We start from the raw sequence: 20460 nt of genomic DNA on the forward strand, positions 1-20460 counted from the left end.
TTGAACTTCATTTTTCTTGGCTCATTGTACATGTTGTATACCACTGCATTCTTGATGTTCGGAATTTCCGACATAATTTGTGTGACCGTGTGTATGCAAGACAAGTTTGAGCCAACATCCATTGGAAAAAATCGATGGATTTTGTTGTTGGAATGTCCGATCAATGTCCGATCGTGTGTACGGGGCATTAAATGGTTTGTCTCATATCTGTAACTGATACATTCTTCTGGAGAGCTTTTTCTGTTACAAAACAACAGACTTTCTGGCTGGATCACCAGGTGAAAATAGAAGAAAGAAAGCCTAAAAAAAAGAAAATGAATGCATTCAATACTTCTAAAAATTGGTAAACATTATAGCATTATAATAAATGTTTTCTCTTTTGATTTATTTCTTTATTCTTTTTTAATACCTTTTTAATTTTCAAGAACAGCCCTAACAATATATTTAAAGGATAGCCTCAGAAACTATTTCCTAAAGACTATTCTGTTCTTTTGTGGCCCACATGTGATAAAGACGTGCAATAACAGCATAATATATTTCATTATCAATTATTTCTTAAAGGGCATATCCAGCAAAACCAGATTTCAGATTATACTGCTACTCTGTGTTCAGTTACAGAGATTTCTTTCACTTACCTAGTAACAATGGGTTTACCAGACAAGAAGTGAAGCAATATATCTAACTGAACATAGACACAAGTAAACATGTTTTTGTTTAAAAAAGGAATTCCAGGCCTTTGAAATTGTTGCTACATTCCTCATCTCCAACACTGCTATCTTTGAGTGTATGGCACATGCAGATGCGCTAAAAGTCTCTGCCAAGTCTTGGGCATGCGCAAACAATGGCAGTATCTGTTGTTCTGGTACCTTCAGCGTCTGCACACATGCATAGGAAAACTTCAGGCATGCGCAGATGTGGCGCAGATCTCTGCTGAGTCTCCAAAACCTATGGCACATTTGTGCATGCGTGGAATCCCATGGCATGCATGCGTCTGACAGTAACACTACCTCCTGAAATAACTCACATGGACATCCTAGGACAGTGATGGCAAACCTTGGCACCCCAGATGTTTTGGAACTACATTTCCCATGATGCTCTGGCACTCTGCAGTGTAGTGGAGCATCATGGGAAATGTAGTTCCAAAACATCTGGGGTGCCAAGGTTCGCCATCACTGTCCTAGGAGGTAGCGGAGAGAACAATGTCATTCTCGCCTAGTCGAAAAACAAGCAATTGCTGTGGTGCAGCGCCATTATTGTCAAAAGCAATCATAAACAATTTGAAATTTAAATCCATTTGTGGGAGAGGGAGTCTTTTATTGGCTGAAGGTCTGCTTTGATTAAAACAATGGAAAGCTGGCCCTCAGCCAACTTGTTATTGCTGTCTGTTCTCCTGTTCCAGATTGTCCCTCAACTGGACTGGTTTGCTGCCTTCACTTTGGTCAGGTTAGGCTCCATTATCTGCAGCCCTATTTAGCCTTAATTCAGGTTTTATAGCACTTTCTTCATGATTTATCCATAAACTGGCTTAAAGCCCTGAAGAAGAGGGATGTTCGTCCCATGAAACACTTTGGATGTATTCAGTGTTTTTGTTCAATAAAGATCATGCCCAAGTGAGATAACAATCTTTATTAGGCGCTTCTAATGACATATTCAGGATATTAATAACTTAAAGTGGTTGTAAACCCTTTTAAGTGACTTTTACCTATAGGTAAGCCTAGAATAAGGCTTACCGATAGGTAGTGGAAATATCTCCTAAACGTGCGCCGTTTAGGAGATATTGCACTTGTAGTGTGCCAATGTCATCATTGGCGCATGCGCTGCGAAGAAACGGACCACCGTGCCATTTCTTCCCCCAGTGTGTGCTGTGACATGCGCAGGAGTAGTGATGGACGAACTTCCGACGGGACGTTTCGCGAACGCGAAACGCGAACGGGCACAAACGTTCGCGAAAACGACCGTTCGCCGCGGGCTCCATTGACTTCAATGGGAGGCGAATTTCGCAAACCTTTAGGTCGAATTTGCGGCCACGGGGTAATTATTAGGGGGTAGCACGTAGTCCCACCACCTGGACAATAGCATAATACATGTATGAGGTGAATTTGGGATCGATAACTACAAGCATTTTTTTTTTATTTGGGAAATTGTTCTGACAATTCAGGACTATGGAGCTAATGAAGGCAATGGAGGAGAGGGAAGGTCAGGGACCAGGGTAGGCAAACAAGAGGGTGCAGGAGATACAGAGCACTGACAGCAGCACCGTAATACAGAGCACTGACATCAGCACCGTGACATACAGCGCTGACAGCAGCTCCGTGACATACAGCGCTGACAGCAGCTCCGTGACATACAGCGCTGACAGCAGCTCCGTGACATACAGCGCTGACAGCAGCTCCGTGACATACAGCGCTGACAGCAGCTCCGTGACATACAGCGCTGACAGCAGCACCGTGACATACAGCGCTGACAGCAGCTCCGTGACATACAGCGCTGACAGCAGCTCCGTGACATACAGCGCTGACAGCAGCTCCGTGACATACAGCACTGACAGCAGCTCCGTGACATACAGCGCTGACAGCAGCTCCGTGACATACAGCGCTGACAGCAGCACCGTGACATACAGCGCTGACAGCAGCTCCGTGACATACAGCGCTGACAGCAGCTCCGTGACATACAGCGCTGACAGCAGCTCCGTGACATACAGCACTGACAGCAGCTCCGTGACATACAGCGCTGACAGCAGCTCCGTGACATACAGCGCTGACAGCAGCACCGTGACATACAGCGCTGACAGCAGCTCCGTGACATACAGCGCTGACAGCAGCTCCGTGACATACAGCGCTGACAGCAGCTCCGTGACATACAGCGCTGACAGCAGCACCGTAAGCAGCCCCAGGAGGAAGTCAGCACAGCACAGGGATGGTGTGATCCCCTCATAATAAGAACCCCCAGGAGGAAGTCAGCACAGCACAGGGATGGTGGGAGCCCCTCATAATAAGAACCCCCAGGAGGAAGTCAGCACAGCACAGGGATGGTGGGAGCCCCTCATAATAAGAACACCCAGGAGGAAGTCAGCACAGCACAGGGATGGTGGGAACCCCTCATAATAAGCAGCCCCAGTAGAAATATGACACCGCTCAACCTCTTCAAAGAGGAGGGTAGGGGCATATAGTACGGTGTGCTTTTTTGGGTCAGGGAAGTGAGCCAAATGAATTAAGAAGGTCTGTGTGCTTGATTCCAAAAATTGTTTATAGACATATACATGGTCTACTGATCACATGTGTTGAATTCCTCCGAGATCCATGCCTCATTCATTTTTAGAAATGTGAGGTAGTTAACACTGTCGTGAGCTAGGCGAGTACGCTTATCGGTCACAATCCCCCCTGCTGCGCTGAACGTCCTTTCGGACAGGACACTGGATGAGGGGCAAGCCAACAGTTCGATTGCAAATTGGGCAAGCTCTGGCCAGAGGTCAAGCCTGCCCACCCAGTAGTCTAGGGGTTCATCACTCCTCAGAGCGTCCACATCGGCCGTTAACCCAATGTAGTCGGACACCTGACGGTCTAGGCGTTCCCTGATGCTGGATCCGGATGACACCTGTCGATGGGTCGGCTGAAAGAATGACCTCATATCCGAAGTCACCAACACATCTTCAAACCGGCCTCTTCTTGCAGGCGCTGTTGGATTGGTACCCGCAAATCCTTCTCTGGGAGTGGGAATTGCTCCTCTGCCAGCGCACGCAAAAGCAGAATGCAGCATTTCTCGAAGCAAGGCCTGGAAGTGCTGCATTCTGACAGCCCTCTGCGACGGCGGTAACATTTCCGCCATTTTGTGTTTGTACCGGGGATCTAAGTACGTTGCCACCCAGTACTGGTCCTTGACCCTCATGCTTTTTATACGGGGGTCCCTATTAAAACACTGGAGCATGAAGGCCCCCATTTGCACTCAAGCGGAAGGTATGTGGTGGTGGTGGTGTTGTTGGTGGTAGTGTCTTTGGGGGTGCACATAGCAGAGAGTGAAGAAGAGGGTGCAGATCGAGAGGATGAGGAGGGTGCAGAAGAATAAGGCTGAGTGAGCCACTCAACCAAGTCTGGTGCGTCCTTTAAAGTAATTGAACGCACCTTCTGCAACTTCCCACTTTGGCTCAAGGCTGTTGCTCCTGCCCTACCCCTACCACCCCTGCGGAAGGGCCTGCCTCTTCCTCTGCCTGTCATTTTTTAAATCACCCTGTGACAAAACTCTTAGTCCCTATACCGCTGAAGGACTGCTGCAGTATAGGGCAGCGGTCAGCAGTAGTGCACGTCAACCCTATGTATTGTGGACCGATAGCGGTCCTTACAGAACAGCAGACTGTACTGCACTCAGGCCTATGTACCGTAGCACCCTATACCAAGTTACCAGTCCTTATAAGAACTTTTGTGGACCAAGCAGGTTGTGTGTTAGTGATTAGCAGACTGTACGTCAGTCCCTATACCAATGAAGGACTGCTGCAGTATAGGGCAGCGGTCAGCAGTAGTGCACGTCAACCCTATGTATTGTGGACCGATAGCGGTCCTTACAGAACAGCAGACTGTAACGCACTCAGGCCTATGTACCGTAGCACCCTATACCAAGTTACCAGTCCTTATAAGAACTTTTGTGGACCAAGCAGGTTGTGTGTTAGTGATTAGCAGACTGTACGTCAGTCCCTATACCAATGAAGGACTGCTGCAGTATAGGGCAGCGGTCAGCAGTAGTGCACGGCAACCCTATGTATTGTGGACCGATAGCGGTCCTTACAGAACAGCAGACTGTAACGCACTCAGGCCTATGTACCGTAGCACCCTATACCAAGTTACCAGTCCTTATAAGAACTTTTGTGGACCAAGCAGGTTGTGTGTTAGTGATTAGCAGACTGTACGTCAGTCCCTATACCAATGAAGGACTGCTGCAGTATAGGGCAGCGGTCAGCAGTAGTGCACGGCAACCCTATGTATTGTGGACCGATAGCGGTCCTTACAGAACAGCAGACTGTAACGCACTCAGGCCTATGTACCGTAGCACCCTATACCAAGTTACCAGTCCTTATAAGAACTTTTGTGGACCAAGCAGGTTGTGTGTTAGTGATTAGCAGACTGTACGTCAGTCCCTATACCAATGAAGGACTGCTGCAGTATAGGGCAGCGGTCAGCAGTAGTGCACGGCAACCCTATGTATTGTGGACCGATAGCGGTCCTTACAGAACAGCAGACTGTAACGCACTCAGGCCTATGTACCGTAGCACCCTATACCAAGTTACCAGTCCTTATAAGAACTTTTGTGGACCAAGCAGGTTGTGTGTTAGTGATTAGCAGACTGTACGTCAGTCCCTATACCAATGAAGGACTGCTGCAGTATAGGGCAGCGGTCAGCAGTAGTGCACGGCAACCCTATGTATTGTGGACCGATAGCGGTCCTTACAGAACAGCAGACTGTAACGCACTCAGGCCTATGTACCGTAGCACCCTATACCAAGTTACCAGTCCTTATAAGAACTTTTGTGGACCAAGCAGGTTGTGTGTTAGTGATTAGCAGACTGTACGTCAGTCCCTATACCAATGAAGGACTGCTGCAGTATAGGGCAGCGGTCAGCAGTAGTGCACGGCAACCCTATGTATTGTGGACCGATAGCGGTCCTTACAGAACAGCAGACTGTAACGCACTCAGGCCTATGTACCGTAGCACCCTATACCAAGTTACCAGTCCTTATAAGAACTTTTGTGGACCAAGCAGGTTGTGTGTTAGTGATTAGCAGACTGTACGTCAGTCCCTATACCAATGAAGGACTGCTGCAGTATAGGGCAGCGGTCAGCAGTAGTGCACGGCAACCCTATGTATTGTGGACCGATAGCGGTCCTTACAGAACAGCAGACTGTAACGCACTCAGGCCTATGTACCGTAGCACCCTATACCAAGTTACCAGTCCTTATAAGAACTTTTGTGGACCAAGCAGGTTGTGTGTTAGTGATTAGCAGACTGTACGTCAGTCCCTATACCAATGAAGGACTGCTGCAGTATAGGGCAGCGGTCAGCAGTAGTGCACGGCAACCCTATGTATTGTGGACCGATAGCGGTCCTTACAGAACAGCAGACTGTAACGCACTCAGGCCTATGTACCGTAGCACCCTATACCAAGTTACCAGTCCTTATAAGAACTTTTGTGGACCAAGCAGGTTGTGTATTAGTGTTTAGCAGACTGTGCGTCAGTCCCTATACCGCTGAAGGACTGCTGCAGTATAGGGCAGCGGTCAGCAGTAGTGCACGGCAACCCTATGTATTGTGGACCGATAGCAGTCCTTACAGAACAGCAGACTGTACTGCACTCAGGCCTATGTACCGTAGCACCCTATACCAAGTTACCAGTCCTTATAAGAACTTTTGTGGACCAAGCAGGTTGTGTGTTAGTGTTTAGCAGACTGTGCGTCAGTCCCTATACCGCTGAAGGACTGCTGCAGTATAGGGCAGCGGTCAGCAGTAGTGCACGTCAACCCTATGTATTGTGGACCGATAGCGGTCCTTACAGAACAGCAGACTGTAACGCACTCAGGCCTATGTACCGTAGCACCCTATACCAAGTTACCAGTCCTTATAAGAACTTTTGTGGACCAAGCAGGTTGTGTATTAGTGTTTAGCAGACTGTGCGTCAGTCCCTATACCGCTGAAGGACTGCTGCAGTATAGGGCAGCGGTCAGCAGTAGTGCACGGCAACCCTATCTATTGTGGACCGATAGCGGTCCTTACAGAACAGCAGACTGTACCGCACCCAAGCCTATGTACCGTAGCACCCTAGACAGACCAAGTTACCAGTCCTTATAAGAACTTTTGTGGAACAAGTGAGTTGTGAATGATTAGCAGACTGCAGCAGAAGGGCAGCAGTCAAGTATAATATTCTTTCTATATTTGGAAGAAAGAATATTATACGTGTACAAGCCTATTACCGTACCACTGATACCAGTCCTGAAAAGAACCTTTGTGGAACTAATAGTAACAGCAAGTCTTTAAAATTATCCTCACTGCCTGACACACTGCTTCCTGCCTGTCCCTATACAAATTGGCAAAAAAGAGTAGGCTGGAACGATTAGCTGGAACAGCTCTTTTGTGGACCTGATAGTAACAGCTAATGATGATGATGATGATGATGATGAAGAAAGACTAATCTGGCTGAGCTGTCCCTAAAATAGCAGCATACAGCGCTCTGTCCCTTTATCTAAACTGACAAAAGAAACTCAGGCTGCTGACCTAACACCTATACCAGTCCTGAAAAGAACTTTTGTGTACCAAATAGCTAGCGTTTTCTCTGTCCCTACTCCACACAGGATCCTTTCCCTACAGTGACAGAAGAAAGAATGTAAAATGGCCACCGGATCGGGTGTATTTATAGGTTAGGGGGAATGTCCAAGTGTCCATGAGCTGTCATGTCTCAATTGGTTGTCCTGTAACACATGATAAACGTGTCACGAAAGGTTAAAGTTCTTGTATACATTAAACACGTAAGTCCGCCGGGGCGAACGACGGAAAAAGGCGTTCGAACCCGCGGACGGCGAAAGTCGGAAATTCGCCGCGAAACGACCGCCGGGCGAACCGTTCGGCCATCACTACGCAGGAGTGACGTCACGCTGCTCCAACCAGTCAGAGCCAGGGTCCGTGGCCCAAGAAGGAAGAGGAGCAAAGATGGATGCAGCCTGCACAAGGGACAGCACGGGCTTCGTTTGCAGGTAAGTGTCATATAATGGGCTAGTACGCGATGCATACTAGCCCATTATGCTTTTAATTTGCAGGCCTTGCAGGGAGCAAAAGAGGAAGTAAATCCCATCGGGGTTTACTTCCTCTTTAATGCTAATGATTGCTCATGTCTGCCTGCTTTGTTCTAGTGTTATGCTAGTAAAAGACCATTACAAATTGTTTTGAAATTATATGTTACAAGAACACAAATGACAAAATATCCTAATAGTAAGTAGTTTCCAATGTAGAGTTTAGCATAAGATCCCAGAAATAACTTGATTCTGATTCAGAAAAATAATGTGATTCAGATTCAACAAAAAGCCTAAAGATATATTGATTTGTCACATGAACTGCATTTTTTCTGCTCTGAAAAGTGCAGAAACGTGTCTGGCATGAATGAGACCGTAGACTAATGGCACTCAATGTCACTTTTCTAAAAGATGACCTCTCCTTGGGAGGGGATTCATATAAGCCTCACAGACAGTCCCTATCTAATCCGTTCTAAATAAGGGAAACCAGAGAGTACAAAAGTCTCTATCCCAAAGCTCCAACAGTTGCAATGTGTCTTGACGGCTAAGGAGCATAGGCTTAAAGCCACAACATTAACCAGTATCAACATCAACCTTGTCCAAAAACAACAATTAGACAAATTAAAATGAATTTAAAGGCAGATTTTTTTTTTTTTAATTAGAAACATGTAATACTTACCTGCTCTTTGTAATGGTTTTACACAGAGCAGCCCCCATCTTCCTCTTCTTGGGTCCCCCTCTTGCCAAGTGCCCCCATAGCAAGAAGCTTGCTATGGGGGCACCTAAGCAGGCTCGTTACCAAGCCCCTGTTTTGTGTAAGAGTGCAGTTTGGCCCTACCCCTGCTCAATCCTCTTTGGCTGACTGGCTATGATTGACAGTAGCGGGAGCCCAAAGCTCCCACTGCTCTTTGAGCCAATGAAGAGGAAGAGACCCAGGAGAGCCGCTGCTCTCATCGCTTGATTAAGATGGGGCTCAGGTAAGTATTTTAGGTGGGGCTGGGGGGGGGGGGCGGCTGCTGCACACAGAATGTTTTTTACCTTTATGAATAGGATGCATTTTAGGTTGGAAATTTGAAATTCCAAACTTAAGAAATTTCAGCTGCACTTAACCTGTGCCAGTCACAGAACACACTTGAAGATTAACTTGACCTAGTCTAAAAGGCCTATCTTTACCATTTAACTTCCACCCAAAAGCATAGCCTAATAAAGAAACATTTAATGCTGGTAAGGTCAAACTGCTGAGAAAGCTGTGACAATAAACCTCAAACAAAGGGGGTGGGCTCTTTGTCAATAAGTAATAAAAACACAGAGAGTTTTTGACAATTCCTTTATCAAAACATACATTTAAAAAAAAAAAAACAGTGTCCCCTGATGTAGATCCATCTTCAATCACGCTGCCCGCCACACAGCTGACTCAATAAAAAAAAAAAAACGCTCCATGAAGGCTGACCGCCTACTGCAGGCTCCACCGTTTGACAGTGGACAATGGATTTACAATGGATTTGAAAATGGATTTAAATCTGTGTTTTTTTGTTTTTTTTAATAAAGCAATTGTTAAAAATTGTCCCTGTTTTTAGACCCCCACTATCAATGAATGAATGAATGAATGAAATACTTGTATAGCGCACAATGCGAACTGAATCGCCTCTAGGTGCTGTGACGAGCTTTGATCATCTGCTAAAAGAGGTCTTGAGTTTTTTCCTAAAAGCCAGGTGATTTTCTTCCAGGCGGATGCTGATTGGTAGAGCATTCCATAGCCGAGGCCCTTGGACAGCGAATCTCCGATCACCCTTGGATTTATACCGGGCTTTGGGCACGAGGAGGAGGTTTTTGTTGGCTGATCGAAGACTGCGGTTTGGTGTGTAATGATTTATTTTCTCCATTAGGTATTGCGGAGCTTCTCTATGCACGCATTTGTGGGTGAGGCAAAGGGTCTTGACCGCTAAATCAAATAATTATGGCATTCAGTATTTAACTAAAAATTCTTAATGAATTGCACTTTCAAAACTGATTTACAGAAAGCATTTTTTTACCGCATTTTTTTGGCCATTATTTAACTTTTAGTGAATTGACCCCCGTATAACGTACAATGTACACTAATTTGGGTTATTTTCACCAAAAAATATAGCAGAATACATTTTGGTCTAAATTTATGAGTGAGATTATTTATTTGCAACATTATATAACAGAGATGAGGAAATACAAATTTTTGTAATTTTTTTTGTTTATTTATCAAAAAATAAAAATAAAACCGTGGTAATTAAACAGCACCAAAAGAAAGCTCTATTTGTGTGGAAAAAAATGTTTTATTAAAGAAAACACAGTAGTGTACAGGTATTGCAAGGCATGTCCAAAATTGCATTTTGCTACACTCCTTAAAGGGGTTGTAAAGGAATTTTTTTTTTTTAAATAACAAACATGTTATACTTACCTCCACTGTGCAGCTCGTTTTGCACAGAGTGGCCCCGAACCTGGTCTTCTGGCATCCCTTGGCGACTGTCTCAGCTCCCTCCCGCAAGGACTCCACAACTTCATGCGAACTCCCTCGCACGATGTGGAGTGCTTGCGGGCACGCTCCCGTGATACAGCCGGCGGCTATAGCCGCTCGCTGTATCACTCGGTGCCGCGTCACTGGATGTGAATAAAAGCAGCGCAGCCATTGGCTCACGCTGCTGTCAATCCATCCACTGTAACCAATAAGCGGCCAGGCTGATCGGCAAAGAGGATGTCGGTGATGAGCGCGGGACTTTCGAGGGGTCAGGTAAGTATAACGGGGGGTTATGCATTATGCAATGCATTAAGGTGAAAAAACGTTTACCTTTACAACCCCTTTAATTAGATACATATTTTTTAGGTTTTATGCGATATACACCTATTAATACAGCAAAACAGACGTAAACCTAGAGCACATTAAAAAAAAAGCGTACATGAATTCCCCATCATACAGGGAAGGTGAGGTACAGAAAGCTCCGATGCCCTTCTTGAAGTGACTGACAATTCTTGTAGCAACTAAAAAAATTATAAAAGTTTAATTTGAGTACAGTGTTGCATGACCATGCAATTGTCATTCAAAGTGCGACAGCACTGAAAGCTGAAAATTGGTCTGGGCACGAATGGGCGAAAGTGACCGGTATTGAAGAAGTTGAAGTAGAACTAAAGAAAAAACAGATTTTTCATTTTGGATACAATTAGTGAGGGATATAACCACTGTTTCTGTTGCCATCTGTGTCCCATTGGGGAGATTTTCCTTCACTTCCTGTCCCATAGACAGAATAGAAAATTAAAGGAAATCCCTTCTAAGTGAGGTAATCCCTTGTTGTTACCAGGCTCACCAGAACCAGTGTCCCCATTGTTAGATTTCCTCTGTTCTGGTGACAACCCAAAATGTGGGATTTTCTTCCACTTTTTATTTTATTTTCACCATGATAATGGCGAACAGAACAAATAGAGAGGGTGAATCTTCCTAATGGGGGCACGGGCAGCAAAAAAGTTTTGCCTTTAGGTAGACTTTAATTTGAAAAAAATATCCACGCTTGTTTTTCACAAGAGGTTGTACAGCAGTTGGGGTGTAGCAGGTGCTGACAGCGATTAGGCTATTTTTATGTTTTCTAATGGACTCTGTAAAATGCTGATTGCTCATTTTTAGGATGTTTTACAATTGATTCTGTCAATGTGAAGCACATATTTAAAAGCACATGATTTTTTACAGTGCAAATAATTTCCGCATTTAGTAGGACTTTGATGAATCAGCATGAAGACTTGGGCTCACCAATGATAGCTAGTTTACAGCCTGCATTACTGCCAGGTATACAGTCTACAAATTATGAATAACTCTTTCCCTTCCAAAGTACCCCTGTTTCTTATATACTGCATATCAGTTGGTGTTCATATATTGTGAATTTAGAAACATGTCTAATTTTTTTTTTTTTTCAAGCAATTTGCTGAATTAGCTAGAACCGGCTCCCCAGTACACCTGGATAAAACTATCTCTAGCTGAGGAGCCAATCAGCACATCAACCTCATACACAACGCACAATGGCCTCAATAGGCACGTTGATGAAGCCCGTGACTATCACTAACCTGAAGCTAGTGATAGAGTCAGGGAAGTTCAGAACCGCTTTCAGTTTTTATTGCTGCCCATGCCCCAGTTGAATGGATCCAATATTAATATTTGTCACTGGAAGAAAAAATCAACAAAGATCCGAATTCTATGGTAGTTATAGAGGGGATATCTTTCAAAGGGGACACCTTTTGTGGTGACAACGGTCAGAGGTGGGGTTTACACTAATTTTGTGGAGCTTTCCTTTTTGTTGAATTTATGGAGACATAGCAGTGAAATCTTCCAGATGAGAACACAGATGTAAAAACTGAACAGAGGTTCTAACCCTTGCCACACAATTCATAGCCAAGATAAATATGTTGGGCTGGAGTTACACTTTGAGAAGTGATAGTCCATATGATCATGTCTAAAATGAATGTTTCAATGAAAATACTACAAGAATAAATCAATTGTCATGACTTGACAGATCTTGAGGCTTACAAGCTTCCCTTAAACCCCAAAATTACAAACAGAACCTCCACCCCCTCCCAAATTGACCAGGCAACAAGCATTCTTTCTTTTGGAGTCAAATGGCCATAGCAACTTACTTATTGTAAATATAACACAAACCAGCGTGCAGTGCAACCCACCTGAGCTCGGTACAGTAATGATGCGCTGAGCTTGGTGGATCGCACTGTTTCCAGTTTTTTGAGAACTTTATTGAGATGTCAAAAAAACATTGCTTCTCATCTTGCTGCGCTGATAAAAAGTACTGGGCACATAGGCGACAAGGCTTTTTGACTTGTTCATGCGGTAGGACTGTGCTGGAATAGCCATATCATCTGCAAAAACTCGCTGTATCTACCACAAGTGTCCTGCCAAGGGCCCCAACAACTATTACATGGCGTTGGAGACAATTACCCACAAAATGACCCCATCTACAGTTGAATCTCTACCAGCACATTACCAAGGTAACCCAATTTTGTGAAGAGACAACCGCTTTAGATAGGCCCAAACCAACAATCTCCAAAAAATTTAACCAGCACTGCTTTCCAAGAACCAGAGACCCCTGACTGCTGCTACGACAGGTAAATTAAACACATTAATGCAATAGATACATTTTAAGTGAGATCCTTAAATCAGTGCTAAAAAGGACCGAATTTGAAAATGAAGAAATGGGAAGGAGATTGGTGCTGGCTAAGCTACAACTGATCTTCCTAACCACTTGGACCCCCCCCCCCCCAATGACCCCCAACCCTGCAACCAAGTGGGTGCCTTTTCTCCTTTTTTAAAACAAAGCAAGCTTAACATGAATCGCTCTGTCTCTTCTGCTAGCCCCAGTCATGGCAGCCTTCCCCTTAACTGTGCTTATAGCTCCAGGCCCTATTCTTGAAGAAAATACAACTAATTGGTGCTTTTCAAAAAACTGACAAAATGAAGCACAATAATAACTTGTTCATCAACCTGTGTGTGTGTGTGTGTGTGTGTGGGGGGGGGGGGGGGGTACCTCTCCTCTCATGTATGTGCTCATCAATGCCCAGGACTAAGTGGGACCATGGTCATGTGAAAGTCAACATTAAGGTGGAACCCTTGCTTACAAATGAGCTGTACACTGTGTGCTGCTGTGTAACAGGCTCCCTCTGTAAAACAAACATTCTGTCCCATGTCACTACACATCTTAGTTCAATGAATGTGGCATTTAGGAAGGATATATCGCTGAGCCAGTCCAGCAGACCTCTGCCATCTCACTCCCAGTGACATAATGGGACCCCCACTAATTACCATCAGATGTGCATATAGTATATATTATGTTGTATATATTAGCAGGGGTTCCCTGGGACCAGAGAGTTATTGGTACCTCCATGATAAAACAATTGGGAAGGGCTGCTCTATAGCATTGAGGGGAAATCAAAGTGATTGTAAAGTTGTTGTTTTTTTTGCTTTTTTTAAAATAAAAAAACATGTCATACTTACTTGCTCTGTACAATGGTTTTGCAAAGAGCAGCCCCCGAACCTCCTATTCTTGGGCCTCCTACCAGCGCTCCTGGTTCCTCCTCTTCTCCGTGTGCCACCAGGAAGCCACTTCCTATGGTGGCACAGGTGAGGGCTTGATATCAAGTACAGCGCTAGATCAAGTTAAGGCTCAGGTAAGTATTTGAGGGGGCAGGGGGCTGACAATAGAATTTTATTTTTTTTACCTTTAAAGGGGTTGTAAACCCTCGTGTTTTTTCACCTTAATGCATCCTATGCATTAAGTTGAAAAAACACCTGGCAGTCACTGGCCCCCTAGTCCCCCATTTTACTTACCTGAGCCCCTTCATCTCCTCTGCGGGGACGTGCTGTCCCTCTCTCCATGGGGTCCAGGCTCTTGATTGGATAGATTGATAGCAGTGCAGCCATTGGCTCCCGCTGCTGTCAATGAAATCCAATGACATGGGCGCCGGGGGGGCGGGGCTGTGTCTAGCATTAATGTCTGTTTATGCAAATGCTGGACTCGGGAGCGCGCCCGCAAGGTAACTCCCTCAGGGATTATCTGATGCAGGGAGGAGCCACAAGAACTGCCGGGGGACCCCAGAAGAGGATGCTCAGGGCCACCCTGTGCAAAATGAGCTGCACAGTGGAGGTAAGTATGATATGTTTGTTATTTAAAGCGGAGGTCCACCCTAAAGTGGACCTTCCTCTCATCGGAACCCTCCCCCCCTCCGGTGCCACAATCGGCACCTTTCAGGGGGGAGGGGGGTGCAGTTACCTGGATAATCCAGGTAACTGCACCCACTTCCGGGATAGCTCTCTGCGGAAAGGGGCGTAACTTACGCCCCTTTCCGCAAGTGCCCGCCCCTTCCCGCAAGTGCCCCGCTGCCTGCTGGGAAACACACAGATCCCAGAGGCAGCGGGGAGCGTCCTTATTGCGCAGCGCGATTCGCGCATGCGCAGTAGGGAACCGGGAAATGAAGCCGAAAGGCTCCATTTCCTGATTCCCATATCCAAGATGGCGGCGGCAGGACCCAACAGACGACCTAGAGATCGGCTTCGGGTGCCGACATCGCGGGCGCGCTGGACAGGTAAGTGTCACTATTTTAAAAGTCAGCAGCTGCAGTATTTGTAGCTGCTGGCTTTTAAAAAAAAAAAAAACGCGGAGTCCCGGTGGACTCCCGCTTTAAAAAAAAAATAAAAAAACGATCCTTTACAATCATTTTAATGTATTCTCTGCATTACGCCTTTACAACCACTTTAACAAGTTGTAAAGGCTTATAAAGAAAAGTCTAATTTTGTCTCAACTGGAGCGCAGTCAATCAATTTTACATTTTCATTGTCTAAGATTTGTGGAAAAATCTGAATATACTTGTAATCATTCCTCCCATAGTGTCACAAGTGATTGCTATATATTTTTTTCTTTTAGAAAATACTTGTTTTCATCCTGTTTTTGCATCTCAATGCTATTGATCCCCTGCAGCCATTTCCTGTCTACCTGTACATATTCTAGCAGTGGCTGCACTCTATTGATTAAAGGCTTCCTAATAGTGACAACAGTGCACCATACCCAGTGAGCTTCAGTACAGCTACCAGACAGGAATTAGGAAATAGGGACACAGCATTGTCACCCAACAACAGGAAGTGCCTCCACCAAGACCTTTATGGCAGGGTTTAACAATAATAAATTTTATATATATATATATATATATATATATATATATATATATATATATACAGTGGGGATCGAAAGTTTTGGCACCCCAGGTAAAAATGTAAAAAGGGATTCAATAAAATTTCAGAAAATTTTGGATGATAACTTGATGCCATCTGTGAAAAGGCTGAAGTTAAAGAGAGGATGGCTAAATTCTAAACACACCTCAAAATCCACGGGGGATTACATCAAGAGGTGTAAACTGAAGGTTTTGCCATGCCTTCACAATCTCCTGACCTCAACATTATTGAAAATCTATGGATAGACCTTAAAAGAGTAGTGCGTGACAGACAGCCCAGAAATCTCAAAGAACTGGAACACTTTTGTAAGGAAGAATAGGCAAAGATACCTCAATCAAGAATTGAAAGACTCTTGGCTGGCTACAAAAAGCGTTTACAAGCTGTGATACGTGCCAAAGGTACAAGATATTAACTCTGCAGGGTGCCCAAACTTTTGCAGACGCCATTTTTTTGTTTTCTGTAATTTTGAAAGTGTAAATGATGAAAATAAAATCTAAAGCCGCGTACACACTGGCGGACTGTCTGGCCAACTTAGTCCGTCGAAACACATTTCAGCGGACAGTCCCCTCGTGTGTGGGCTTCAGCGGACTTTTTCAGCGTGCAGTCTGGCGGACTAAGTATTTCGGAATTTCCGTAATATTGTCCGTCGTACTTTGGTTTCAGCGGACAATCCGCTCGTGAGTAGGCTAGTTCGACGGACTAAGTATGGCGCATGCTCAGAAAGGATTTACACGGCGAAAGGTTGCATTGCTGTGTATTGGACTTCCTATTTCTAGTCCCGTCGTACGTGCTGTACACGTCATCGCGCAAACTTTCGACGGACTGTTTGTGCATCCGTGTGTGGTCAAGTCCGTTCATTCGAAAGTAGGACGGACTGTCCGTCGGATTGTATGACGGACTAAGTAGGCCATACAGCCCGCCCGTGTGTACGCGGCTTAACTTTTTTTTGACATATTATAAGAATGTCTAATCTGTAATTTGATGCCATTTGGAGATTTTTCCATCTTTCCTTGGCTTCATTATGCACATTAATACACATTTTTAATGGGGTGCCCAAACTTTCGATCCCCACTGTGTATATATATATATATATATATATATATATATATATATATATATATATATATATATATATAGCTAAGTTATATATCAGTCAGTAGATGTTGCATGCTGCATCACACACATCAAGGCCATTTTAAACTCTATTAAACTTTATACCAGCTTTTTTCAAGGAGGGTGCCTTCAGGTTTCTTCAGGTGCCTTGGCAAAATGCATAAAAATTGCCCAACATTTATATACAAACCAGCAAATGGATCAAGCTTCCCTTTTAGTTACAGAAAGCCACAGGCCTGTGCGCCACTACAACCTTCCAGCTTTCAGCATTATAACAACCAATGACATCATTGGTTGATAAGGAGGAGATCTCTAAAATATACTTGTTTTCCTTGATTCCCCCCCCCCCCCCCCCCACCTATCCATTAGCACTGGGGGTCACATTAGCTGAGGGAGGGAGAGAAAATGAGAGGAAAAAAAAAATTGGAATACTAGTTACTAGTGTGTAAAGGTTACTTTGGAAGAATAAATCCCCTCTAAGGTTGGGTGTTCTACTGATAGATGTTGTTACGTTATATAAAACTATTCGTTTTATTTTTTTATATTATTAGAATGGGGTACCTTAAGATTGTACAGAATTTTAAAGGGTGCCTTGCCTTGTTTTTGCTTTTCACATTAGCCACAATTAAGGTTATTCTGCCATCCACTATTTCAATACAGTCAACTCATATGGAATCATACAGTTTCAGCACCAAGTTGCATTTTTTTTAGGTGTTTCATTTTAATGGAAGCCTTTTATCCATACCTTGTTATGCTTTTGCTGGTCCCTTGTCTTGGTATCCAGTATGTGATATGGGCTTTCTGATTCCTTGTTAAGGTAATAAACTAGTCTTGAGGGCAGTGTGATCTCTCTGTGGACTTCATTGCTCTGGTTGTGATTAGGACTCTCTCTACTGCTGCTGTTTCGTTGAGATGCCTGCTCTTCTTCTGCAAGTGTGCCAGCAGTAGCAGCCGTATCATTGTGGTGCGGAGCTAATGGAAAAAGACAAAAACAAAGGCAGTATTCAGTACCTGTATGTGAATAATATGATGTGCATTAATGCATTATATCTGTGAATATATTTTATTTAATATAATTAATTAAAACCTGTAATTAAAGGAACATGCAGGCTGCCTTTGCTAATCAATTTTCTTCTGAAAATGCTAGTTGCCTGCCTATCGTGCTTCAACACTTTTACTGACCTAGAAGAAAGAATGCTCATCAGATGTTCAGATTTTATTCTGATTTTACTTGCTGCATGTTTGTTTCAAGCAGGGAATTATTAAAAACAGAAGATAAGCATTGCAGCCAGGCAACTAGTATTTTTAGAAGAAGGGCAGTCCCTGCATATCTTTCAGGGTTCCAGGACTTGTTCCTGACAGATATTTAAAACATTGTTTAACCACTTAAGGACCAAGCCCCCTTTTCAGACTCCGTGTTTACATGTTTAAAACATTTTTTTCTTGCTAGAAAATTAGATAGAACCCCCATACATTATATATTGGTTTTTTTTCGAACACCATGGAGAATAAAATGGCGGTCATTGCAATACTTTTTTTTACCACCGTATTTGCGCAGCGGTCTTCCAAGTGCACTTTTTTGGGTGAAAAAATCACTTTTTTTAATAAAAAAATAAAACAGTAAAATTAGTCCTTTTTTTATATTGTGAAATATAATGTTACACCGAGTAAATTGATACCCAACATGTCATGCTTCAAAATTGCGCCTGCTCGTGGAATGGCGTCAAACTACATTCTACAGGTTGCATGTTTTGCGTTACAGAGGAGGTCTATGGCTAGAATTAATTGTTCTCGCAGCGATACCTCACATGTGTGGTTTGAATATCGATTTCATATGTGGGCGCTACTCACATATGCGTTCGCTTCTGCGTGCGAGCTCGTCGGGACGGGGTGTTTTAAAAAAAAAAAATTCTTATTTAATTTATTTTTACACTGTTTAAAAAAAAAAATAGATCACCTTTATTCCTATTACAAGGAATGTAAACATCCCTTGTAATAGAAAAAAGCATGACAGGCCCTCTTAAATATGAGATCTGGGATAAAAAAGTCCTCATATTTGGACTTAAATGCAATAAAAAAAAAAATTTAATTTGAAAAAATGTTCCTTTAAGAGGTATGGACGGAAGTGACGTTTTGACGTCGCTTCCGCCCTCCTATGGTATAGAGAAGAGTGGGGGCCATCTTAGCCTCACTTGTCTCATATCGAGGCTGAAAGGACCCAGTCGCCACCGTCGCTACGACGGCTCAGGTAAGCGGCGGAGGGCGCGGGAGAGCGGCGGGAGGAGGGGTGGCACCTCTCCTGCCCCCGATAATGGTAATCTTGCAGCGAACCCGCCGCAGAGACCACCATTATCGCAAACATAACCGCCTTCTGTAAAGAAGAATATCCCGGTTGTGGCAGCAGCTGCTGCTGTTACCGAGATATCTCTCTTCAAAGTGCCGACGTATATGTACAGGAGGCAGTCGGTAAGTTTCAAATGCAATTTTAAATACTGTTAGACTAATAATCTGAATTCTATCTTTATACCAATATTCCATACACCCATAGCTCCCAACTGTCCCTGATTTCAAAGGACTGTCCCTGATTTGGAGCAATGCCCCCCTGTCCCTCATTCCTCCTCATTTGTCCCTCATTTTAGTCTCATCTATATAGATTTATCTATCAAAAAGTGTTTTCCAGCATTAAACTCTTCATCTGATTTCTAAATTGCTGCATTTTTAAATTCCAAGAGCCAATATAAAGGAATAGTAGTGGTATAAAAAAAAGCAATTGTGGGTTTAACTAATCTTGTTTTTTTATACAATTCTCCTGTAAGGGGGCGTGGCCAGGGGTGTGTTCTATGCCTGCATACTTTTGCTGATAGGTGTGCCTCATTCCCATCTCAAAAAGTTGGGAGGTATGCATACACCTAAAACACCAGAAGTATGGCTGAAATATGAATCTACATGAATATGTCCCCCAAGAAGTTTTCTATTTAAGCAGCTCTGGCTGCAATATTCACTTACAACCCTAAAGACTAAGGAAAGACTTATGTTGATACCACCTGAGCATGACACCTTGCACTCATTGAATTGATACACAGAACAATGTGTATGCGGATGTCATTACGTCATTGCTGCTCTCTGCATCACCCAGAGCTATCTATATAAAAAAAAGTATGGTGAATATTACATTGGGATATATTTATTAAGCAGTGAATGTAATATTCAACAAACATTCATTGTAGGTGCTATTTCCTGGTTACATCTGGTGAAGGATTTACCTTCAGTGAATGTTTGGTGACTCTCAATGTGCACTGCTCAATAAATATGCCCCAAGATGTGGTGCACTTTTTTTTTTAAAGCTGGGCTAATGGCAAAAAATTTAACTGAACCTAATATGAGGATGAATTCAGGCAGGAAAGGTATACTTAACTTGAAAGAGATAATGTGGTAAATTGTACACCACAATTTAAATATGTTCCTTTGAGTGCTTTAATGGTCACATTGGTGTAGCATTATCTGCCACATGCCCTCAACAAAATACTTTCATTTAGGACAATTCTAAGCCACCATGGCAGAAAATGCCAGAATAGAAACTCCAAACCTGATCACTAGTCTTTATTTTACCCCCAGAGGGTGGTGACCATCTACCTGTATCCAAAGTAATACAGAGTTAGCATTGGAAAACAAATATTTTGGCTATACGTAGATCCTTGTTTTTTAAATGTCTTGGCCACTGTGATTGTTAGCCCTTGTACACATGGTCGGACATTCCGACGGAAAATGTCTGATCGGACCATGTTGTCGGATAATCCAACTGTGTGTGGGCTCCATCAGACTGTTTCCGTCGGAATA

The 20460-nt window shown here is 43.7% G+C and overlaps 1 protein-coding gene across 5 annotated transcripts in view; it reads right to left on the bottom strand.

The window, feature by feature from the left end:
* The window catches only part of ADAM23 (ADAM metallopeptidase domain 23), a 318865-nt gene that overhangs the window by 257433 nt on the left and 40972 nt on the right, over window positions 1-20460 (bottom strand). For all 5 annotated transcript variants that reach the window (XM_077448514.1, XM_077448511.1, XM_077448512.1 and 2 more), the window contains exon 2: window positions 17369-17595. In XM_077448514.1, the coding sequence (XP_077304640.1) occupies window positions 17369-17595 (227 nt within the window). The remainder of the gene's footprint in view (window positions 1-17368; window positions 17596-20460) is intronic.

This window comes from Lithobates pipiens, unplaced genomic scaffold, assembly GCF_037356315.1.
Source record: "Lithobates pipiens isolate NorthernLeopardFrog02 unplaced genomic scaffold, aLitPip1_a1.2 Scaffold_22, whole genome shotgun sequence".
NCBI lineage: Eukaryota > Metazoa > Chordata > Amphibia > Anura > Ranidae > Lithobates > Lithobates pipiens.